The sequence below is a fragment of the Otolemur garnettii genome, unplaced genomic scaffold (genome assembly GCF_000181295.1).
Source record: "Otolemur garnettii isolate 467f Iridium unplaced genomic scaffold, OtoGar3 scaffold00006, whole genome shotgun sequence".
Classification (NCBI taxonomy): domain Eukaryota; kingdom Metazoa; phylum Chordata; class Mammalia; order Primates; family Galagidae; genus Otolemur; species Otolemur garnettii.
In genome coordinates this window covers 45,387,625-45,413,279 of record NW_003852401.1, presented here as the reverse complement: position 1 = coordinate 45,413,279, position 25,655 = coordinate 45,387,625, and the positions used below count along the sequence as shown (strand labels likewise).

Here is a 25,655-nt window from a genome sequence, read left to right as displayed (position 1 = left end):
CATTGTTGTTTGGTGGGCCCAGGCTGGATTCGAACCTGCCACTGTAGGTGTACGTGGCTGGCGCCTTAGCCACTTGAACCGCAGGCGCCGAGCCTCTTTCACAACTTCTACTGGAACTTCACTGGATTCACCACACAAGACTTTCTGGGAGATCTTGTGATGCAGTTTAAATTTCTCAAGACAATCACTTGACACTCATCAATCTGTCATCTCGAATTCTTGTACAAACTTTTTAGCAACTTCTTTGATTGGAGATTCACTTGGAGCACTTGGAGATTCAAGTGTTAACTGCCTTTGTTTGTTTGAACCACCTTAATGTGGCTTGGCTGACTTCATCAAGGGAAGGTTTCCTCCTTTTAAGGTGTAGGTCTCTGTTTTCCTTACCATATCTCTCCAAGTGCTCATATTTACGTTTCTGGATATTACTAACTGTGTTCTTGCTAACACCAAAATGTTCCACTGTCCTTTTTGGCTTCTACTTTCCAGAAAATGTACAAAATCAATCTTTTTCATCAATGTCAGCTCTCTGAGTTCTATTCTTTGGGCCATATTATATCTCAATTAACTGTAATTTTTTTTCAGTAATTATAGGACTTACCTACAATTCAGACTAGTTTTTCAACATGAAAAAAATCTCCCACAACACATGATAAATAGGATTTTAGCCCTAATCCAACACCTGGTAATAATAAAACATGAAAAAAGAACTTATACTAAAGAAAAAATAATACAAATGAAAGGTAAAGTCCATACCTTCCACTCCTTAGTGTAGAGTGGATTCAACTGGTCACTCTATAGTTGAAGACAGTGCAAATGGTCAAGATATTAATACAACTCACAGAGATGGTCAAAAAGAGGTCTTCCACTGAGCACATGTAGCGCATGTCTGGCCTACGAAAATTAGGCCAATTTAAGGAGGGAGGAAATGTAGGGAAGTAGTCAGCTATGGAGGTACAACTGTAAATGTCTCCCTGCTGGTGGTTGGCTTTTTCATTTTTAATACCACCAATCAGAAATAGAAGTTTTAAATTCTGATAAAATCTGATTTATCTCATTTTTTTCACGTGGTCAGTGCTCCTCTTTTTCCATCTCTCCTAAGAAATCTTAGATTACTCTGATGTTGAAAAAGACATCCTCCTCATTTTATTCTGAGGGATCTATAGCCCTAACATTTACATTGTAGCCTATGACCATGTCCAACCAACTGTCATGTGCTGTATTCACAGAGTTCATTTTCCCCAGATGGACATCCAGTCATTCCAGTACCATTTGTTGAAAACATTCCTTTCCCATTGAATTGCCTTGGTGTTTCTTGTCAAAAAGAAGTTGACCACGTCTGTAGGGTCCACATCTGGACTCAATTCTGAGCTATGTCTGTCCTTTTGCCAATACTTCACTGCCTTTCAGTCTTGAAACCAGGCAGGGTGAGGCCTCTGATTTTGTCTTGCTTTTGTTTTTCAAAGTTATTCTGGCTACTTTAGGCCTTTTGCATTTCCATGTAAGTTTTAGAATCGGCTTGTTAATCTCCATTTTTAAAAGTCTGGTGGGATTTTGACTGGGATTGCATTGAAGCAATAGATCAATTTGGGGAGAACAAACATCTTAGCAGTTCATGAATATGGCTTCTCTCTCCTTATATTCAGTTTTTCTTGGCAATATTTTACAGTTTTCAGTTAGAGATCTTATATGTATTCCTAAGTATTTTATGTGTGACTGTGGATCTGGCTTTTTCTTTCTTTACTTCGTGTATTTTGAGACTCTGGTATTAGGCAATATCCATTTATAACTGGTATTTCTCCTGACGAAATGACCATCCTGTCATGAAACACCCTTCTTGGCCTCTGTTAACAGTTTCTCCTCGATGTCCATTTAGTTTGCTGCTCACAGAACTACCCACTTTCCTGTGCTTACTACCTGCCCACTACATCTCTTTTCTTCCTTTTACTTTCAATCTATCTGTGTCTTTCTAATTAGAAGACATCTGTTAAGAACACCGCAGAGTTGGGTCTTGGTTTTTTATTAAGTCTGACATTTCTTTTTACTAAAATATTTAATTAACTTGCATTTAATTTTTGTAGTCGGTATATTTCTTGGTAGGTCTGTATTTATGTCCAGCTTATGACATGGTTTTCTCTTGCCCCTTCCCTTTTCTTGTCTCTCTGGCAGCCTGAAGTTTATCTTTTGACACCTCGAGTCAATCAGACCCTGCCCCATCACCCCACCTGCAAAGGAGATGTGAGAAGCGGAAGACTGCCAGGTGCCGCTTCCCTTTCCAGGGTTGAAGCCCCTCTAGTTCAGTCTTCTTTTTCAGGTGCTCTCTAGTATCTTCAAATAGATTTTTAAAGTGTTTTGCCTGAGGTTTATCCTTTTTATCTGTGAGAGGTTTAGTCTAGTCTGTAATCAGACTCTGCTGCTGCTGGAACCAAGACCTGACCTGACCTGCTGTGTGTACTGAACCACCACGCCAGCACAGAGAAGGCGGCTTGCTGCAGCACCCTCGGGTTTCTGCCTGCTGTCTGACAGGGCACACTGACGGAGCTGCACCGTGCCCCCAGAGAGAACGAGCTGGCGGGCAAGGGTGAGAAGAGAGCAAGAAGCACAGCAGGTGAGCGCTTCTGACAACAGTCTCTTCACGCTGCTGAGGAGAGGGCCAATGGGTACTACCACTTCCGAAATCAAGCTGGCAGACTCTACTAAAGCTGAACCTTGGCACATCTAACAACCAAATGCTTCTACCTCTAAGTCTCTATTCCACAGTGCCCAGGGCAACATGTTTGTAACAGAAAACAAAATACCCATACAGGAAAGCGGATATGCTATGGTTCATTTCACATTGGATTACGATACAACAATACTTTACCACAGCCATACATGGCAACATAAAGGCATCTTTGTAACACACTAAGTAGAAAGAGTATGTCTTAAAAGATACACGTATATATGCTACTACTCTGTTTGGTTTTTTAATAAAGTTCAAAAACAACCAAAATGAAATAAAACATGGTCTATGTAATCATATATATGTGATCAAATTGTTTTCAGAAAAACCAAAGGAATAACATAAAATTCAGACGTGGTGATTAAGGGGGAGAATGGCAGAGAGGTAAGACAGAACAGTGGCATATAGACAGACAGAAGTTCTTATCACTAGTGGTCCAGGTCTCCCTGGATTCAGATAACTTTATTACAAAAGAATGAAACACAGAGAGAGCCATACATGAGCCAAATATGACAGAAGTCAGGCAGGAAGGATCGTGACTAGCTAAAAATGGGCACTCAAGAAGGTAGAGCACCCATCACTTAAAAAGGCAGGAACTCAGTAGCTGGGCGTTGTGGTGGGTGCCTGTAGTCCCACCTACTCGGGAGGCTGAGGCAAGAGAACAACTTAAGCCCAAGAGTTTGAGGTTGCTGTGAGCTGTGACACTACAGCACTCTACTGAGGTCGACATAGTGAGACTCTGTTTTAAAAACAAACAAATAAAACAAAAACTCCAAAAACCAGCAGGAACTCAGGAATAGCTCTAGGAAGAGAAAGGAATAGATGTGTAATATGTACACAGAGGTGCCTGCAAAGTAAGAGGTTTTTTTTCTATTCTGAGCCAAAGGTGAGGGCTGTGAATTCCTGCTTCTTTTTGGATCCCCACCCTGCCTCACATCAGGACCCACCTTGTAGCCCCCACATCTCTTATCACATGTTACCTGGTCAGGGTTCTAGTCTAAATTAAAAGCAAATGCAACCCCAATCCAAATCCGTTGTGCCCAAGGCCAACAGAGAGATTCAGGGCAAGGCTGATGGAAAAAAAAAAAAAAAACCAGACTCAAGGTAATGCTGAAAAGCAAAACTACTTCCCCAGCGGCCTCTGCTACAACCTAGGTGTGTTCCAGGAGTCAAGGGTGCAGGTTGCTAGAGGTCAGGTCCTAACTGGGAATACAAATAATGTACAAGGGAGTATGAAAGATATTTATTGTTATGCCTCAAAACACTTGTAAAGGCCAGCAAGCCCCTCTCAGCTGAGCGCTCCTCCCAAATTCCGGGTTTGGGTACCATTGATAACACTGTTTGCTATGGTCTAGTTAGCTTCCCTAGGGAAAATGAGGATGGGAAAGAATAAATCATAAATATTTATTTTGCCTTAAAATATTGAAACATCTGATAAAACCTGAGAGGTTTCTTTGGCATACGGGTGTGTGGGGTTTTAGGAGAGCTAAGTGGCATTACTCTGCCCTAGCTGGTCACACTGTAGAGAGCATTACAAGGGACCACAACATACTTTACAGAAGATTGGCAGGCCAGCCCCACCCTGAACAAAGTGCCACATAATGTTAAGTCTGTGGCCATGAGAAGCAAAGGCCAATTATTAATAAAATGCCCAAAGGTGAGAATTCTCAGTACCAAAGGTTCCTGTTTCATGTGGTAACTCTAATTGGTCAGCAGCCCTTGGCAGCTGTGGCCCAGACTCTGCTGCGGTATCCTGGAGTACAAGTCTCTGTGCAGGGCCCAGGCCCAGCCTCTGGTTTCCTGACTGCATCTAACACAGCCTCCTGGTCACTGCCACTCCTCATCCCTGCACCCTCTCATAGGAGGGAAGATGCTAAGAATTAAGAAGGTCTAATCCAACTTCATAATAAGCGGCACTTCCTGCTCAGCACATGCCATATGGATCCAGGATGCCTACCACTGGCCTGGGAGGTGGTCAGATGCAGCCAGAAGGACAGCATCCTGCTTGGCAGACAGCACACAACACAGGCCAGGCTAATTCAGCCTCCAGGTCAACACATGCTGGCATGACAGAGTTTTCAGATATAGCAGCAGATAGACTCTTTGAGTGCCAAGGCACAGGGCAGATAGAAACTATCTCAACTTAAAAATAGTTTCACGGCTCGGCGCCTATAGCTCAACCGGCTAAGGTGCCAGCCACGTACACCTAAGGTGGCGGGTTCGAATCCCCAGCCCGGACCCGCCAAACAACAATGACGGCTGCAACCAAAAAATAGCTGGGCGCTGTGGCGGGCGCCTGTGGTCCCAGCTACTTGGGAGGCGGAGGCAGGAGACTCGCTTGAGCCCAGGAATTGGAGGTTGCTGTGAGCTGTAATGCCACGGCACTCTACCCAGGGGGACAGCTTGAGGCTCTGTCTCAAAAAAAATAAAAAAAATAAAAAAAATAAAAATAAAAATAGTTTCACCTTTGCTGGGGGCACTCATTGGGAAGCTTTTTGTGGGAAAGAAACAATGCGTCAAAATTACTGAAAATAAAGTGATACTTTCTGGTGACTAGCCATTACTCCTACCAGCTACTTTTTCTTTGGGTGAATAAATAATGTATACAATCCAACAAACCTGTTTGTTTTCTTTTTCCAGAGCTTCTACAAAGCATTGTGTAAACACCTGAATAGCAGCTAGTACTTCTGGGGCTCCATCAGTTTCCAAGAGTGCATACCTGAACAATGCAAGTCAGATGACAGCATGTTTAATGATTAATCTGGCAAACACATGAACTTGAACTGTAAGGGGGAAGAATGGAAACATGTTTTTTGTGCTGTAAGCTCCAGCAGTATTTCAACGCATCACACTTCAGTCCTTGTGTGAAAATAGGCAAAATCTTTCTCTTCCTCTCCTAAATACCTCCTTTAAAATTGCAGTGTGCAACGCTCCCTTTCTTGGTTTTTATAATTAGCAAGCACTGAGAATCCTTTCCATGTAGGTTCACATGCTCTTTACAAGTATCTTCTATTGTATGCCTGGACATGTGACATCAACATTTTGCTTTTGCCAGCAAAGACAGACATGCTCAAAGGGATAAAATGGCTCAATCACACGCACCCAGCAAAGTAGCAAAACAATCTGCTTGTGCCTGGTTTCTGTGCAATTTTATACAATTCATTTTTCTTTATATTTATTTAAGCAAAAAGAAAAATCAACTCAAACTTAGCTAGCTTTAAACTACACACTACATATTCTGAAATCTTAGGTCTACGATCATTTAGCTTAAAGTTGGGATGCTTCAAGACAAGTGGTGAGTTATTTGTTATTATAAAAATTCCTTTACCCAAAGCCTGCTGTCTGCCCTGAAGCCTCCACTGCTGTGGGTAAGGCGGGGCTGGACAGAGTCAACAGCCCAGCTGCCCAGTATCCACCGCAGAGGCTAGAAACACTTCCTGAGGCTCTAGTCTCAGGACACCGCGGTTACAACTGCCACCAATGGGCGGCCATGACCCAAGTTCTTGTCCAGTGAGTTCTTCATCTCCTGTCATCTGCAAATCCAATCTGTTTCCCAAGAAGTACTCACGGTTTCAAAATAAAAATTCGTATGTTTGAAGATAACATGCTTGGTGTATTTTGCCTTTCAGAAGAAGTCTGTTAAGAATGGCTTTATTTATTTATTTTTCTTGGCTTTCCTTAAAGTCTTTTATAAAGATTGGTCAGCCCTCATGTGGTGGAGGGAGTATATTGCTACCCTTTATTCTGAGCTGAGGAAAACCCTACGTGAATATTTCATGAAATTAATGCCTAATTCAATTTTCTTTTCTATCATTATTATTAGAATTTAAAAAGAAAAAGCGATCTTAATTCTTAGGCACTGGCTTTTAAATAAACACTGACTTTTGAGCTTTTACCTTATTTCCCTAAGGTGTAGCCACAGACTACCACAGAAGATTTTTATTCATGTTTGAAAATTGAGCATTTTTAGATCAATCACTACAGAAATAGTAAGACATTTACCTGAACATTTCATCAACAATTCGGAATATGGCAGGGTGGCAGGATGCTTGAGGCTATAAACAGAAAAGACCCGGAGAAAGTGAAATATCAGGCATTTTATCCATCACAATCTGCTATTTGTCAGGCTAGTGAGTTGCCCAGAAAATGAGCATATTCCTTTGGGTTAGAAAAAAGTTGCACTGAGGCAGGGTGTGGTGGCTCATGCCTATAATCCCAGCACTCTGGGAGGATTGCCTGAGCTCATGAGTTCGAGACCAGCCTGAGTCAGAGCGAGCGAGACCCTGTCTCTAAAAATAGCCGGGTGTTGTGGCGGGCACCTATAATCCCAGCTACTCGGGAGGCTGAGGCAAGAGAATCGCTTGAGTCCAAGAGTTTGAGGTTGCTGTGAGCTATGACACCATAGCACTCTATCAAGGGCAAGTGAGACTCTGTCTCAAAAAAAAAAAAAAAAAAAAAAAAAGAAAAAAAAGAGAAGAAAAGAAAAAAGTTGCACTGGAACAGCCCCATATACCAGTGCAAACACTGGTTCTCTTTGGGTGGGGATTACGGGTAAACTTTGTATCTTCTTTATGCCCTTGTATGTCCCACATTTTTGTTAATAAGCCCATATAATCTATAAAGCAATCAACTAAGTAGCAGGGAGAATTTGAAAATGCCTTCTACCAGCACGCTATAGTGAAGACATGGTCTGTGTCGCTGACTTCACTCTAATGTGCCTGTGTCTGACAGGTTCAAACAGCTAGCAAAGCTCCAGGGTTGGATCTGCACCCACCCTCTTTTCACTCTGTTTCTTAGGTAATGAGCACATTTAATAAGCTAGGATTACCGGTGAGGAAACCAGGGACCACACCAGGGACGAAATGGCTTTGCATCTTAGTATTCAATAAATGCAGCAGCTAAAGTTATTGAGGGCCAAAAGAAGGCCGATGAAGACCAAACTTGCTATTATCTTGGATGATGAAAGATGTCTAATTTACTCCTTGAGTATTTCTGTGAGAAGTTTTGATGCTTCAAATCTGCAGAAGCTGACCTCCTGTGGCCTGGGGCAGCGGGATTCAGTGGGCCTGACCCAGGGTCCTTATCTTTTCGGCCAGAACTCAAAGCATGAAATGATGCCAGATGAAAATGCTCATTTGTGTTCCAAAATAGATATTTTACTATAGTATTCAAATGTTACTGGGTTAGGCTCTATGGAGAATTTCTTCGAGTCATATTTCATTCAACATGAACAGTTTCAAGAAAAAGGAAAAAAAGATATGCTCCAACCCTCCAGTCTCCTGGGGCATGCCGCTGACCAGGAGCATGGTGCCTGCCCCTGAACCTCCGAGCTCCCGCTGGGCTCCTCCTGCAAGCGGCCTTTTGAGTTGTGGCATTGAGCCTGTGCCATCTAGTGTTCATATGCCACCACTACAGGCTGCCATAGGAGGTACTGGCAAGAGTGTCACTTGTTCAAATGATGGGATGAACATCCTTTCATTCTTCAAAGGAGAGAGATTTGCTTGTTAAAATTATCTTCTCTTCCAATAGAGTAATCCATGCCCTCATTCTTCACTGATAGGCACGTTCATCTAAAAGAAACCAACGTGACATCCTCACAGATAAATTCATTACCTACTTGAGAAAGTAATTTGGCAGAACTGTGGTTCAACAGAGAGGCAGGTTATTTCTTGGCTTTGATCTTTGGCCAATCAGTTACTCTCCCTGTATTTCAGACTCACTATAGATAACAACAGTTATTAAGAGGTCACTGGACACATGAGGCCTGACAATTAAGTTCACAAACTCATCCTAGAAAAAGTGCTATATACTTTGTTGGTGAAAATCAGTATGGTCATCTTCAAAGTACTCCCCTTCAGGATCTGTATACTGATACCAGCACCTAGTCCACAGCCACCCCTCAATTTTGGAACTCTTTCTGGAATGGCCATCAGGGCTGTTGTCATATTACCCTTGATGTCCTGAATGTCATCAAAATGTCTTCTTTCAGTATTTCCTTTATCTTTGGGCAAAGAAAAAAGTCACTGGGGCCAGATCGGTTGAGTAGAGAAGGTGTTCTAATACAGTTATTTGTTTACTGTACTAAAAACTCCCTCACAGACAGTGCTCCTGTGAGCTAGTACATTGTTGTGATGTAAGAGCCACACCTTTCTCATGCCAAGATTTTTAATTAAGATTTTCCTGTTTCTCTAGCGATGTTTACTTAGTCTGCTATGCTTCTCACAGTCAGCTGATGATTTTGACACAAAATTCAATGAATTTTTGCAATGTTTTCATCAGTCCTGCTCATTACTGGCTGCCCTGACCTTGCTTCACCGATGAAACTTTCTCTCTCCTCAGAAAAATGTTTAATCCATTTGTATACTGTTTTCTTCATGGCATCATTGCTATAAACTTGAATTAACATGTCCCCAATTTCACTTCCACTATTGCCAAGTTTAATAAGAAATTTAATGTATGTTCATTGAGCTAATTCAAGCTTCAACATTCTCATGACAGCACACAAAAATACCCAACAATAATGAACACCACTCTGCAAGCTACTGCCACACATTGACATGAATACAGTGATGAAACACGAATACAACCAAGGTTATGAAACCTTACCGAGGCGTTTCTACAGTGCTGCTAACGGAAGCACATGGTGGCAAGTTTGCAAACTTAATTGTTAGACTTCATATACCCAGAAAACATCACAGAAGTTTCTATGTGTTCACAATGAAAAAATAAAACAAGGAAAAAGCAAAATGCATGTCTTGAAGAAATGTGATTTATCTAAGTTTGCCAGAGCAAGCTTTTGAAGTTTCATATATAAATATGCCTCTTGAGTAAGAGTGTTTAGGATCAAGTAGCACAGTTATGTGCCCACAGGCAGACACAGAGCCTGAAAATGCATTGACAGAAAAAAAGATCAAACTTGAAAGGGGTAAAAATAGAACTTCTTTTTGTTCTAAATGGTCTAACCATCCCAGAGCCATTCTATAGGTTTGACACTGGTAGAGAATTGTTTAATAGAGGGATTTCCAAATGTCAAAGAAAATGATGATCCCATGTGTGGATTAGGGCTACCATGAAAACCACAAGAGGAAGCAAGTAAGACAGCTCTGACTTAATCTGTCAAAAGGGAATGGGAGCTTAGATATACTCTTCACTTACGCAGTGTTTTCTAGCAAAACAGCTCAATCAAATGTTTTCAGTGTCTCCCGGCTGTGTAGAATCTGGTTGATCTCCTCGTGCAGATGGACTCTCTTCTTTTAGGTTTCTTTCTTTCCAAATATTTCAGACCCTTGGTTACTTTCAAACTGCTTTAACAACCTTCTTTAGCTTTTAAAACAGATAAGGTGCCAGGTGGCAGGGGAACCCTGCTGAAACAGCAATGGCAGAGATTTTGATTTTAAAACATTTCCCTTGCCACACCAGAGGTCTGAACAGTTCTTTCTCATCTGTACCCTTTACCAATGGTTTTTAAAATGTGATCCTTTAAATATTCTGAGCACATAATTTCAGGGTCAGCGAGTCCCCTCATGAGGTCTGGCATGTTCAGAGGTCAGGCATGTGTTCCAGTGACATCAAATCACAAAAGAAAACTAAAGCTGCTTTTCTTATCAAGAGAATCTTGCAAATAGAATCAAAGTTTTAGTATATACTTCTTTGGAAGCCTTTCTTCCCCCTTAAGTCTTTACGGCATCCTCATGAGTGATGGGGCAAACATCTATCCCCTCTGTGTCCTATTTTATTTGTAGAATCAGATTCTCCAGTAATATACCACAGATCACTCTGCAAACCTGGGCTCTGAAGCCCCACAATTCAGGCATTATCTTTTCTATAAAAATAAGGAAAGAAAAGAAAACCTTTCTTGGGTTCCATCTGTTTGTTTTTCTCCATCCTACCAAAATCTGTTTCTTCTCAAGCTCTTTTCTTCTCCATCTGGCCTAATAATTTTCAGATACAGATGATTTGAACTCTAGGGAAACTCTGTGACCAGGAGGCCTTTAATAGCATGAGTTTTGTCCTTCTTCCCTCCTCCAGACCTTCCACTAAATGCTAGAGGACAAATTAAAATGATGATGGAGAGCTCTGGACCTTTTGCCTTCCTTCACTCAAAGATCAGATCATCCTGTTGGGTGTACATTCCCTTCAGCTGAAGAGGAGCTCTCCCTCCAATCTCCCCCAAGCGGCTACCCAAAACTGTACTGTGTACCTCCTCTCCACCTAGAAAAGCAGTCTGTTCCCATCCCTCAGCAAAACAAGACAAAGTCAACATGAAATAAATGTACGACAAGTTCTCTACTACTGTATTTTGGAGGAGAAGCAAAGGACAGGCCAGCTTGTCATTCTGCACCATGAATTGTGCAAACAACATTGATTCTTGAGCTCTGTCCTTGATGTTTGCTTAAGCTGTTATTTTCATCAATGATTAGTACAAGCCACTTTCAATTTGAAAGAGGTCTGAGAACACATGGAACAAAATTCTCAGGAAGAAATATATATATATATATATTTTTTTTTTTTTAAAGAAGAAATTTTTTTTCACTTTTCGATTTGGGGGGGTGGGGGGTGTAGGGAAAGAGTGTGTAAAGGAAAACTAGAAAGGTAAATTATACTAGAATTTAAGATAATTCACAGACAAAAGTTAATGTCTCTTAGAAAAAATGAAAAGGCAATGAAGAACAGAAAAAATTCTCCAGTCCTTTTCCTCTATCGCCCTTTCTTTTCCTTAAAAATAAAGAATAGCAAATTAGAAGGTGAAGTTCATTAAGCCTGGAATAATTCTCCTTCACAATCTATTTTAATGTAGTTTAAATATTTTATTCAGGAAATGGTCATTTGAAGAAATCAACTGATAACAAGTTTTTCCTCCAATGTGCCCATCAGCTGGGCAATCCTGCCTGTGTAAACTGGCTCTTCTGAAGCACTCTTCTCTGGGCAGGTGAGAAGTCCTTCTCATTAGTGTATGTATATAACTTAAAAGGGTGACTATATTCACCACAAAATAACTTTCTTCTTAAAAAGAAGATTCTCCATAAGATTCATTTCAATAGTAAACTACTTTATTGAGTTAAAAATGATTTTTTTAAAAAAATCTACTTCTATAAAACCTTCACATCTGGCTTGGCACCTGTGGCTCAAGCGGCTAAGGCGCCAGCCACATACACCTAAGGTGGTGGGTTCGAATACCCAGCCCGGGCCCGCCAAACAACAATGATGGCTGCAACCAAAAAAAAAAAAAGGCCAGGCATTATGGCAGGCGCCTGTGGTCCCAGCTACTTGGGAGGCTGAGGCAGGAGACTCACTTGAGCCCAGGAGTTGGAGGTTGCTGTGAGCGTGATGCCATGGCACTCTACCCAGGGGACCAGCTTGAGGCTCCGTCTCAAAAAAAAAAAAAAAACCTTCACATCTATCATGTAAAATGAGGTACTTTTATAAACACACATTTTTTATTATGCCATTTTCTTCTTTTCTATTTTAAAAATACTAAACATTAGACTCTAAATATCCCTTTAACATAGGATCTATTTTGTTTTAAAACATTCAGGTTTCTTTCAACAAATTTGAGCTTGGAAAAATTATTCTTTCTTTTTAATCTTTACCAGATGTTGTTTATACACAAGCAACTTTTTCAGTACTCCATAATGCAATTATTGTTTAATTAGTGATAAATCTGTCATTCCTGGGCTTAAGAACTTAACAAGTACCAAATGTACTTTTGCGTTTTAAATTTACACGTGCTCCGAGTGTTCGGACACGTAAGTGGGAGGCAGTCATGGGAAGGCACAGGGATGCCCAGCTCTGGATGAAGGACAAAACCCCCGAAGTCTGAAGTCCTCTCCTAGCTATGCCCAGCAGCCTCTCTGTAGTTTAGCTCGTAGAGCCTGAGCAGGAAGAAAGCTCCTGGGTCCCCTGATGCTTCTCAAATCAGCCCAAGTGGCAATGACCCTTCCTCTCCAGCTCCACTCCTGCTCTGTTTTGGGTTTTTTCACCTCTGACTGGTTGCAAAGCTCTGCACCCCCAACAGTGACAACAGAACTTGCCATCTGGGCCTCTTTCTCTATAGAGATAATGTTGGGGGATCTGGTGCCCCCTTGAGGCCAACACTGGAAAGTGCAATCACAGTCCAAGATACAGACCTTTCAGCGTTTAGCCAGAGACATAAGGGGCCACCACACCCTCCTACAACACCACTGCTGAATTATCTATCTCCGCTCTTAAATTACATTCACCATACTAAAGAGCTCAAAAAGGAAGTGCTAAAAAGACTGCTAATGAAAAAAAGAAAACCCTGGAACATTTGTGAAAAGCTATTCAAGCGCAGAAAACTGACAACATTATCCAGGATATGTAGTTAATTCTTCAGTACAGCATTTTACTAAGGAGAAACTGTACATTGGGATTTTGTGTAAGGAAGTTTCCATTTCATTTTGAAGGCTACGATTGCTATCTGGAGAATGAGGAAAAGAAGGCATCCAATCTCACATGGAGGAGGACACTGAGGTACTTGGCTACGTTTTACTCTTACTCTCTTATGCACTTTAAATTGAGCTATGAAGACTCTTAGGTGGGAAAGATAAACAGAAGTATTCTCTGATTTAAAATCTAAGTGAAACATTCAAACATTGTAACCTAATTGTACCTTCACATTAATAGGAAATTTTAAAAAAACTTAAAAAAATAAAATTAGGCAGCACCTGCGATTCAAAGGAGTAGGGTGCTGGCCCCATATATCGGAGGTGGTGGGTTTAAACCCAGCCCCAGCCAAAAACTGCAAAAATAAAATAAAATAAAATCTAAGTGAAACAGAAACAATCCTGCCTCCTTGGTGCCTCCCCAGCACACCTCCTCTGTCCTCTTTTCTCTTGGGGCAGATCTGCCTGGGAAGGTGAGGGGAGCAGCTCCTTTGGATGCAGTGGCAGTGGCGGGTGGGGTCAGCAAGCGGAAGAACGGCTAGGAGGGCATGGGAACCAGGGTACCTCCCTGCTCCGGCATGCAGCTCAGCAACCAAGCACAGTGCCACCCTGCCACCCACCAGCACTTTTCATTCAAATGTGGAATCCAAACAATAGCTTTCTGGGCTCCGCAAACAGAATTGTAACCGAAAAACATAACGTCCTTCTGATTCAGAGCCAGCCTTGGGAAACCGAATGGTGCCAAGAAAGATGCATAATTAGCAAATGGCTTTCACTGCTTCCAGTGACATCAGTTTTTAAGGTCAGGTCTGAAGTTATGGATTGTGGTCTCTGAGGGCCTGCACTGTCAAAGGAAACACAGGATCATTTGCTTTTGATGAAAGTGAACCAAAGTTTCAGTCTGTACAGTAGATGACAAACTAGGGTTAATACTTCATTTGATTCAGGAGTCACCGAATGGGGCAGGCAGCCATGTGCTCGAGAGCAGTCTAGCCCATGGAAGGCAAAGGGGAAGCCTCAAAAGGAAACAGGTTTTGAAAACTTGTATTTTAGAAGTCAAATGCTATGTATATATATATGTATATGTATGTATATATATACATATATATAGAGAGAGAGAGATATTCAGGTGATATTACACTAGTCCCTTATTATTCATAGTCTTAATAGAAAATACCAGGCCTATGAGTCCCAAGATCATTTAGGGAGGTCATTTTACTTTGTACAACCTGTACCACACTTTTATCTTTTGTTTTTGTTACATTTTGGTAACTATAGAATTTCCAGGACTCATTCTGGATAGTCCCAAGAGACAGACATATAATTAACAGTGCTCTATATAAAACACAAGTTATATAGACCATCACACTTTAATTACTCTCAGAATCCAACCCTAATGTAATAGGCATCAGGTTTCTCCTGGAGCAAAGCACAGCGGTTCGTGCTATCTGAGTCCTAGAGATCGCTCTGATAGTCCGGTACAGTCCTGTCACTGCACCAAGATGCTGCACTGCGATAAAGGAATCAGATGATGCAATTAGGAAGCAGGTTCTTCGGGTTACCCTGTAATCACTCAGCCACGTCACAGGCTGATTCCAGGCTGCTTTGCTTTCTGGCACCGTGGGCCCAAGATGCTGGAGGAGAATAGCCCTTACCAATCAGGGGCTTCCAGCTCATTGTCTGTGTTGTAATTACCTCCTGGAACCATAAGGCACAGAGAGGTCACATCCTGCCAACGCCACAATAAATTAAACCAAATAACACCCTCTAGAATCCCCCTTTAACCACAATGGAAGCGCTGAATCTCTACACACATGATCCTGATAAAAACTTTTGTAAATCAACTGACTACAAAGCTGTTTGACTGGAGGGAGATTACTGTAAAGGACAAACTGCATCCTGCATGTTGCACAGCGTGCTGTCTGACGGGAGGGCTCCTGTCTCTCTTTCCCGCTGTGCTCACTATCACTAGTGCTGCTCAGGCCTGAGGGCCACAAGTGAAAAGGACATGGAGAAGGTTCAGAGAAGAACCACAAGTATCAAGGAAAGGTTGCAGAAAAGGCAACAGGACTGGAATTTTTCAATGGGGAAAAGACTCAAATTTTATAAGCACCCTGGGAGCAGGCAAGTAGCACAGTTAATATATTTTGCCACTGAAAAAGGAGCACAGAAAATAAACTTAAATTATAGCATGCACATTTAAGTTAGAAATAAAGACTTTTACCAGACAATAAAGGTAATTTATTACCTTTAATCACTTGGAATGAGTTGCCAGAGGGCTTCTAAAGTTTTTATTTTTAATTGTAATGTAATTATTGTTAAATAAGGTACATTCCTATTTCTTGCCTTAATGTACAATTCTTTTGGACAGTGAGGTCAGGTAGTAATTATCCTTAAACAATACCCTCTTTGGGCTCTCTCAATATTAATATGTATCTGCCTTATTTCTCTTATTTTTCTATCAAACATTATAAACGTTAGATCAGTGGGTTCAGGCTGTGCTGCCTAACGCAAAGGTGAAAGCAGCGTGGCTGTTCCCACTGCCACACTAACCACATTCACCTGGGAGGCCCCAGAACACGAGGCAGAGAGAGGCCGTGAAACAAGGGGGAGGCCAGACAAGGCCCTGGTGGAGAAAAACAGGATGGAGGAAGAAGGCAACTAGTTCAATTAGTGTTCCATTACACAGCCTCCAACCTGAAAGGGAATGAACACAGGAAGTTCCAAGTGAATAAACAAGTGGAAGGTGCCTGGGAGATGTGGGTCGTGTGAACTCAGGACAGCCGCAGAGCCTTCCTCAAGCTCAGCGGAAGACGAGCTGAGAGGAGAACACGCTCTTCTTCCCTGTGTCCTGGCCACCCACTGAAGACCAGGTTGTTCACCGTGGCTCTCTCAACTCCCTTCCTCCATCTGTACAACAGGAAGATGATCTCTGTGCCAAATCCCTGCAGACTACAAAAGCTACTGGGAAAACATGGCAAAGTTCCCTGACATTTCTGGAAAACAGACCCTGGGAGCCCAGGGCACCTGTAATTTTTTGAATTTTTTTTTCGGGTGCATTGGTTTTTATAAAAATGTGCTCAAATTCCACAGAAGGAAAATACCTCACCAGGCAGGCTCTGAGCTCTGCCTGACAATGGGCCAGGCAAGGGAGGCCCATACAGATCTCCCGCCCAACTTCACAGCCCTGAGGGTCCAGGGGCCCCCGAGCTGCTGTGCAGGGGAGGTTTCAAGGCAGGCAGCTTCACACCAAAAGAAGACTTACAGAGGTCTTAGTTTTGTTGCTTTAACCATTTTTCTGGTGTTTGGTTTTGTTTCTTTGGAGTGTTTTATTTTTCCTCTACTAAAGAGCTAAAAGTTTACTTTTTGAATGTTTTTGTTAATTGATATCTCCTCTAATCCATAAGATCTTCATTTCTAATAATTTTCTTTTCATGCTTAAATACAAAATACTGTTTTTATTTTATTGATTTATTTGTTTGAGACAGAGTCTCCTTCTGTTGCCCTGGGGTAGAATGCTGTGCAGTCATAGCTCACAGCAATTTCAAACTTTTGGGCTCAAGTGATCCTCTTGTCTCAGCCTCCCAGCAGCTGGGACTATGGGCCCCCTCACAACACTCAGCTTCTTTTTTCTATTTTTAGTAGAGATAAGGTCTTACTCTTGCTCAGGCTGGTGTCAAACTCCTGAGCTCAAGCAGTCCACCAGCTTTGGCCTCCCAGAGTGTCAGGATTACAGGCTTGAGCCACTGCACTTGGCCCAAAATACTGTTTTCAAAACGTGTGCTATCCAAACATCAACTCTTGTGAATATGGAACATTTGGTACACCAATGAAGTAAATTTCAAATCTCTCCCTGCATGCCTCAAGCATGAAGAAAAGCCCCCCATGTCAGTATTTTTAAAATAAAATGTAAATATACAATTATTTTTAAAGGTTCCAATTGTGCTTTTCTTTCTATCTTCTCCCTTGTTTTTGTTCTTTGACTAAAAGAAATGATTCCCACCATCTCCTTTAAGTATTTTTCTCTTCAAAGCGCAGCACATACCAGTGATGAATCTTTTATAAAGCATTCCATCCTTCTCAGACAATTTCTCTCACTGGAGATTAGCTTTTCAAAAAGATGCAGCGTTGCTTTTTCAAGGCTCGGAAGGTGCCGAAGCCAGAGGCAGACTATAGCTGACGTGCGAAGAGAAATCTTCTTCCTTTCAGCAAGAAATAAAATGTTAAATAGAAATGGATTACTGAAAAAAGATTAAGAAAGTTCAAAATGCAATTACTAATCCAATTTGTGAAACTTCTTCTCAGTGTGGTCAAAGCAGCAGTTAATATTTATAGTATCAGTGAATATTTACCAAGTGCTCATTTGCAAAATAATGTGAATATGCTTCCACTTCAACTCAACGTTCAGAAACCAGAGAAATGCCCAGAAAAAAAACTGTCTTCAAAAGGAATAAGCAAATACAGTCATAGAAGAAAAAGAGAGTGATAAAAATGAGATGGAAAACAGCCTTGCGTTATCAGTCCCTAACTTTAAGAAATAGTTACATTTGAAATCACATCATCATGGTTTAAAGTATGGAATCAAATCTAAGTTTGAGTCTTACAGCTACCGCCTACCAATTGTGGGACTTCCAAAAGTTACTTAACCTCTAAACTCCAGTTTATTCATCCGTAAAATGGGCCTACCTCTTTCATAGAGCTGTTGTAAAGATAAAATGCAGTTAGCACACACACAATGATTAGCACAGTGTTTGTCACACAGTAAGTATTCAATAACCATATTTATAAACTTGCAGCTTGCAAGTTAAATATTTTTACGAACAATTTTGGCTCGGCGCCTGTGGCTCAAGTGGCTAAGGCGCCAGCCACATACACCTAAGGTGGCGGGTTCGAATCCAGCCCAGGCCTGCCAAAGAGCAATGATGGCTGCAACAACAAAAAAATAGCCAGGCATTGTGGCGGATGCCTGTGGTCCCAGCTACTTGGGAGGCTGAGGCAGGAGACTCGCTTGAGCCCAGGAGTTGGAGGTTGCTGTGAGCTGTGATGCCACAGCACTCTACTCAGGGGGACAGCTTGAGGCTCTGTCTCAAAAAAAAAACAAAACAATTTCCTATACAGTGGTTATGGCCTAGTTGATGCATAGTGGATTTTAAGTGGGAAACTCTATTCACAGAACCTTTTCGTGCAGGTATGTTTCTACAGGAATAGTATATTTGGAGGTCCTTCTCTGTCAGTGGATTTGGGCTCTACTACCCCTTTACTCTGAGCCCGTGTAGTGGCTCTGGGATGCCAGGGAGACACCCCCAGGGCCTGCTGCTCTTTACCTATGCGTTCCAGACAGCAGGGTGCTTCCAAGGCTCTGCCACAGATGCTTACTGCTACTAATAAGGAAAACCAGAGCTGGGGCAAAGGCTCCCCAGCACCTAGTAAGAACCCCTTTGCTGATTGTCCCTTCACCACAACTCTTGGGCCATTTTTCTGCAGAGCTGGTGTGAGGCCCAAAGATTGGGTCCAGCAGCAGGAAGAGGCAAAGCAGGGGAGCCAGAGATGCAGCTGCCAATGCTTTTGCTTTTTCTTCTTGCTCAGATCAATTCCTGCAGATCTTGTCCTGGATTGACCCTGGCACAAGAGGAGTAGGGAAGTACCTGAGGAATGGGGGGAATGGGGGGGCTGTGAAGGAGCAGGCAGCAAGGTGGGGAGCAAGCCTCCTCAGAGCCTCTTTCTGGTCTCACATTTGCACCATGAGCTTTAAGTGTCTGCGACCCTCTAGCAGGGTTCCTTCCCCCATCTCCCCATCTCCCACACCCCTTGGGAGGGGAGAGGGTACTCTTAGCTTCAATCACAGAGAGCCGGCTGCTCAGTGGCTCGTCCCTCTCACTCAGCGCCATCTTCTGCCCTGTTTCATTAGACCTTGTCTTTGTTCAAGATCCACATAAAATAAACATACACATTAATAGAAAAGCATTTCACTTTCGTGAAAGTTCCTCAGCCAGTACAGTATCCTAATGCCCTTAACAGCCATGATACAGTGGATGCCATTTACTCCATCAGGTCACGGTGAGGAGAGATGTGCTGTAGTGCTAGATACCAATCTGTCGTGCAAACAGGTCAGCTCCAACAAATATGGGAACTGGAAGGTGTGGCATGGTTACACCGTCACTTGTCAGAGTCACACTCAAGCCAGTAAGTGCACGATGCTTTTGTTGTAGTCTCAGGAACAGTTTGAAAAATGCGTATATTAAAGGTTTTTAAAAATTAGAGAGTTGCTTCACAGCACATTCTACTAACTTCCGTAAATGATTAAATTTATGAATGCACGTTTAATATTTGAATCATCTATTATCAATTAAATCTATTTTTCTCTGAAGCATCAGTGACTTAACTCTTCATCATCACTCTTGGATGAAGAAATCGCTAAGGCAGTACGATCTTAATATGCTTGCATAGCACAGTTTGGTTGGGCCAATTCATTCGTATTATATACATTGCTCTTCATGTGCATCAGGTCGTTTTTGAAATAAAAAAGGTGGACCACAAGAAAAATAAATGCAAATGGCCTAAAAATATACAGATCTTCAACGTAATTAATAGTAAAGCAAGGCAAACACAGCAGGGCCATATCATTTTCCCCTTACACTGCAAATGCTGAAAAAAGTGGGAACACCCAACGCTGAGTGGTGTTCTGCAGGTGGGGCAGGGAGTGGCTTCATAATTCTGAGAAAATGTAAAACACACATGTCCCTTGTCTTAATAATTACACTTTTGTGAATCTGTCTGGCAGAAATAGAAGCATGAAGACATGTATTGCAGCAATATCCCAAAGCCAAAATTAGAAACAACTGCAATGTACATCTGAGGGGGCAGCAGAACTAGGTGTCCTCCATTCATATCATAGGATACGTTCCCAAGTTTTAAAAAAGAGCTGGATCTATATCCTGTAAGGAACATCTAAGACATGTTGGTTAAAAAACATGTTCCAAAGTGATGCATGTGGTGTGCATCTTTTTATTTTCAAAGCTACTTTAAAAAGAGAGAGAGTTGTTTTATATAGATTTCTATATGTTTGCAAAAATATAAGATGTGGTATCCAGAATAATGAAGGTTGATAAGGGGAAGATAATGAACACTTCCTGTACATATCCCTGTATTATATTGTTTGGCATAAAATGAATATAAGTTTTGTGAAAATTTTTAAGGAGCCAGTAAAGTTAAAAAAAAACAAAAACAAAATGTTTTTAGGGACACTGACAAATTTCATTCTGTTCAACATGTGTTAGTCATAGAAACTCTAAGGTTGTCCTTTCTCTGTACTATATTTGTTCCATCCATCTGTCTGGAATTGATCAAAATGATGAATTCAAGAAAAACAGAATAAGATAAAAACTTGGCTCTCTCAAATTCCCACCTAATAATCACAACGAGTTTTCTGTATTATAAATATGTTTTAGGAAATTGGTAGGGCACTCGGTGCTTATGTGTAATACATTATAACTTTCCCCTTTAAAATAATGAGGAATGGGCTCCAGTCAGTGCTGTCAGATAGAACATCTGATTTTTACTGACAGTTTCTAACGTGAAGCAATGGACAGGACCCTCTTTCCTGCTTTAATACTTCTTGCTATTAGACTCTTCCAGACAGATGCCGCCTTGATATGTTAAAAAATTTTCCACAAATAATCAATTTAGTGAGGCAATTATTTGTCCCCATCCCTTTCAAAAAAAAGATAGTAGTTAAAGAAATCGGTCTGGCTGCTTATTAAATAATTTTGGTTCCAAATGTTTTTTTATAGCTACAATAAAAAACCAGAATGTGGAATTAAATGATTTGCAAGAAATGTTCCTGATGCGAGAGATGCCAGTCTGAGAAGGTGTGTTCTAAACCTGTCTGAGCAGCAGAGAGGGGGTGGGACTTCTGTCCACCTTTTCAAACCAGGAAGAGCACAAAGGCTATTTGGACTACTACAGAAACCAAAAAACCCTGAGACCAATTTTTTTGGAGAATTGCTTCAATCCAAGGAACTGGGAAGAGTACTCTCTATTACATCCTAAGGGCATATTTACATGAGAACCTGATCTAAGAAATATATCAAAGTAGAGGAAATAGTACCATCATCATTTCTTTGTGTAAAGAAACCCATTTCTCAAAGCAAAGTACAAAAAACACCAGCAGAAGAAAGGTCCAAACCCAAACTAGAATTTCTAATTATTACAAATCACTACTAGCAGATTTTTATTTGAAAAGTAATCTTGTTCAATGACTCATTTTGTGATCATAACTTATTAAGGTTAAAAAAAAAAACAGGGAGTGCGGGATGTCAGGAAGTCTCAATCAATGGATAAACAGAAATGGGAACTTTATTTACTATTAACTCTTTGCTACCTTTCTGTCCTTGGTATAACCTTTCTTCACTTAAACATTCACCTGTATTATTCCACAACATTTATTTTTTATTTATTTTTTTATTTTGAGACAGAATCTCAAGCTGTCACCCTGGATAGAGTGCTGTGACATCACAGCTCACAGCAACCTCCAACTCTTTGGGCTTAAGTGATTCTCTTGCCTCAGCCTCCCACGTAGCTAGGATTACAGGCACCCACCACAGCGCTAAGATATTTTTTGGTTGTAGTTGTCATTGTTGTTTGGTGGGCCTGGGCTGGATTCAAACTGGCCAGCTCTGGTGTATGTGGCTGGTGCCTTAGCCACTTGAGGTACAGGTGCAGAGCCTATTTCACAACATTTAAATGTCTGATTTTTCTCAACAAAGTACTACCATGTTTCCCCAAAAATAAGACCTACCCCCCAAAATAAGCCCTAGCAGGATTTCTATGCATTTGTTAAATATAAGCCCTATCCCATAATAAGACCTAGTGATGGGTGTGGCTCTGCAGCATATTTGCATAGCCACGCCCTGCATTTCAGCGTTGAGCGGTAAGGAAGACTGGAATATCTTTTATCTGCCACAACTCCTTTCTCCCAGCCATTTGCACTTGTGTGGGTGAATGTGTGGTAACCATGGGTCACAGGCATATTGTTCTCGTGTAAATGGCTTGGGGAAAGGAGTTAATGCATCACTAGCGCCAGCCCCACCAACAAGGTCGGCTCCCCCTGTTAGGTTCCAGAAAAAGATGACTTAACTGTATTTGAATAAATGTAGATTGTTGTATTATACTTAATAAAAACAAGACATCCCCTGAAAATAAGCCCTAGTGTGTCTTCTTAAGAAAAAATAAATATAAGACAGTGTCTTATTTTGGGGGAAACATGGTAGTAAAAAGAATCCAGCAGCACATCAAAAAAATAATTCACCATAATCAAGTGAGTTTCATACTAAGGATGTAAGGCTGTTTCAACACATGTTAAATTAACAAATGTGATTCATTTCATAAATAAAATTAAAAACAAAAACCATATGATTATCTCAATAGATGCATAAAAAAAAACCTGACAAAATCTGGCACCCTTTCATGATAAAAACTCTTGACAAATTGGGCACATAGAGAATATAACTCAAATTATAAAAGCCATATAGGAGAAACCCACAGCCAATACCATTCTGAATGAGGTAAAGTTGAAAGCATTTCCCCTAAGAACTGGAACAAGACAAGGATGCCACTTTTACCACTTCTATTCAGCACAGTAGTAGAGAAGTTCAACATAACAATGGAAATCCTAGCCAGAGCAATGAGGCAAGAGAAGGAACTAACAGGCATACAAATCAGAAAAAGGGAGGTAAAAGTATCCCTGTTTGCTTATTATCTTGAAAACCCTAAAGAAGTGGTTCTCAACCTGTGGGTCGCGACCCCTTTGTAACAATGAAAATACACCCTGCATATCAGATACTTACATTACAATTCATAACAGTAGCAAAATTAAAGTTATGAAGTAGCAACGAAAATAATTTTATGGTTGGGGGTCACCACAACATGAGGAACTGTATTAAAAGGGTCCTCCTAATGCATTAGGAGGCATTAGTAAGGTTGAGAACCACTGCCCTAAAGACTCCTCCAACAGACCCCTAGAATAAATTCAGTAAAGTCTCAGATTACAAAATTAATATACATAAATAAGTAGCATTCCTATACATTAATAACAGCTAAGCTAAGAAACAAATCAAGAACTTAGTATCATTTTCAATAGCCGCAAAGAAAATAAGATACCTAGAAATACAGTTAATCAAAGAAGTAAAAAATCTCTACAAGGAGAACTACAAAACATTGATAAAAGAAATCATTGATGACACAAACGGAAAAACATCCCATGCTCACGAACTGGAAGAATAAATATTGTTTTTGTTTGTTTGTTTGTTTTTAGAGACAGAGTCTCACTTTGTTGCCCTTGGTAGAGTGCCATGACATCACAGCTCATGGCAACCTCCAGCTCTTGGGCTTAGGCAATTCTCTTGCCTCAGTCTCTCGAGTAGCTGGGATTACAGGTGCCTGCCACAACACCTAACTATTTTTTGTTGCAGTTTGGCCAGGGCTAGGTTTGAACCTGCCACCCTCGGTATATGGGGCCAGCGCCCTACTCACTGAGCCACAGGCATTGCCTGGAAGAATAAATGTTGTTAAAATGTCCATTCTGGCCAAAGTGATTTACAGATTCAATGTAATTCCTATCAAATAGCAATGCCATTTTTCACAGAACTAGAAAAAAATCCCAAATTGCATATGAAATAAAAAGGGAACATAAATAGCCAAAGAATCCTAAGCAAAAAGAACAAATCTGAAGGTTTTATCTTACCCAGCTTCAAATTATACTACAAAGCTTTAGCAGTCAAAACAGTATGGTACTGGTGTAAAAGTAGACATGCAGATCAATCAAACAGAATAGAAAACCCAGAAATGAAACCACATACCTACAACCAGCTCATCTTGAACAAAGCAGACAAAAACATACAGCTAGGGAAAGGACACTGTATATGATAAATCATGCTGGGAAAACTGGATTGCCACACACAGAAGAATGAAACTGGATGCCTTTCATCATACACAAAAATTAAAATGAGATGGACTAAAAATTAAATGTAAAATCTGACACCATAAAAATTCTCTAAGAAAACAGGAAAAACTCTTCTGGACGTTAGCCTATGCAAATATTTATAACAAAGATCCCCAAAGTAAATACAATGAAAACAAAAGACTAAGCTAAAAAGTCTCTGAAAGGCAAAATAAATAACAGAATAAATAGACAACTTATAGAACAAGAATAAATGTTCACAAACTATACATCCAGCGAAGGATTAATATCCAGAATCTATAAGAAACTCAAACAAATCAGCAAGAAAAAAAACAACCCCATTAAAAAGTGGGCAAAAGACATGAACAGACATTTTTCAAAATTAGATATACAAATGGCAAAAAAATATGAAAAATGTTCTACATCACTTATCATTGGAGAGATGCAAATTAAAATCACAATGAGATACCACCTTATCCATGTCAGAATGGCCATTACTAAAAAAGCAGCTAGGGTGCCAGCCACATACACCAGAGCTGGTGGGTTCAAATCTAGCCCAGGGCCTGCCAAACAAATCACAACTACAACCAAAAAGTAGCCAGACGGGCACTTGTAGTCACAGCTACTTGGGAAACTCAGGCAAGGAAATCACTCAAGCCCAAGAGTTGGAGGTTGCTGTGAGCTGTGATGCCACTGCACTGTACCCAGGGCAACGGCTTGAGACTCTGTCTCAGTAAATAAATAAATAATAAAAAATAAAAAAAAAAAAATAATCAGTTAATAGGGAACATTTATACACTATTGAAAGCAATGTAAGTTAGTACCACTTCTATGGAAAACAGTATGGAGATTTATCCAAGAACTAAAAGTAGACCTACCATTTGAAATTCTACTACAAAGTATCTACCAAAATGAAAAGAAGTCACTGTATCAAAAAGACACACACACTCATGTTTATTGGAGCACAATTCACAATTGCAAAGATATGGAATCAATTTAAGTGCTCATCAACTGATAAAGAGAATGTGGCATATATATATATGGTGGGATTATGTGTATGCATGCACATGCCATGGAGTACTACTCAGCCATAAAAAGAATGAAATAATGTCTTTCATAGCAACTTGGATGGAACTGGATGGCATCAGCCTAAGTGAAATATCTCAGGAATAAGCAAACAAATACCCCAAGTACTCTCTCATCATACATGTGGCCATACAGAGTGGAATAATAAGACATTGGAGACTCAGAACGGGGGAATGTGGGAGGCAGATGAGATACCAAAAATCACCTATAAGGTACAATGTATACTACTCAGGTGATGGGTACACTAACAGCCCTGACTTCATCATTATACAATTCATACGTGTATCAAAAACCCCCCTCTTGGCTCGGCGCCTATAGCTCAGCCGGCTGGGGCGCCAGCCACGTGCACCTAGGGTGGCGGGTTCGAGTCCCCAGCCCGGACCCACCGAACAACGATGACAGCTGCAACCAAAAAATGGCCGGGCGTTGTGGCGGGCGCCTGTGGTCCCAGCTGCTTGGGAGGCGGAGGCAGGAGACTCGCTTGAGCCCA

General features: G+C 41.0%; 1 protein-coding gene across 1 annotated transcript in view; it reads right to left on the bottom strand.

Annotated features, from left to right (window-relative positions):
* FANCC (Fanconi anemia complementation group C) overlaps positions 1-25,655 on the bottom strand; it is a 261,505-nt gene that overhangs the window by 31,462 nt on the left and 204,388 nt on the right. The window contains exons 8-10 of the mRNA XM_003783068.3: positions 17,168-17,324; positions 6,722-6,774; positions 5,339-5,438 (exon numbers count right to left, since the gene is read on the bottom strand). Of these exons, the coding sequence (XP_003783116.3) occupies positions 5,339-5,438; positions 6,722-6,774; positions 17,168-17,324 (310 nt within the window). The remainder of the gene's footprint in view (positions 1-5,338; positions 5,439-6,721; positions 6,775-17,167; positions 17,325-25,655) is intronic.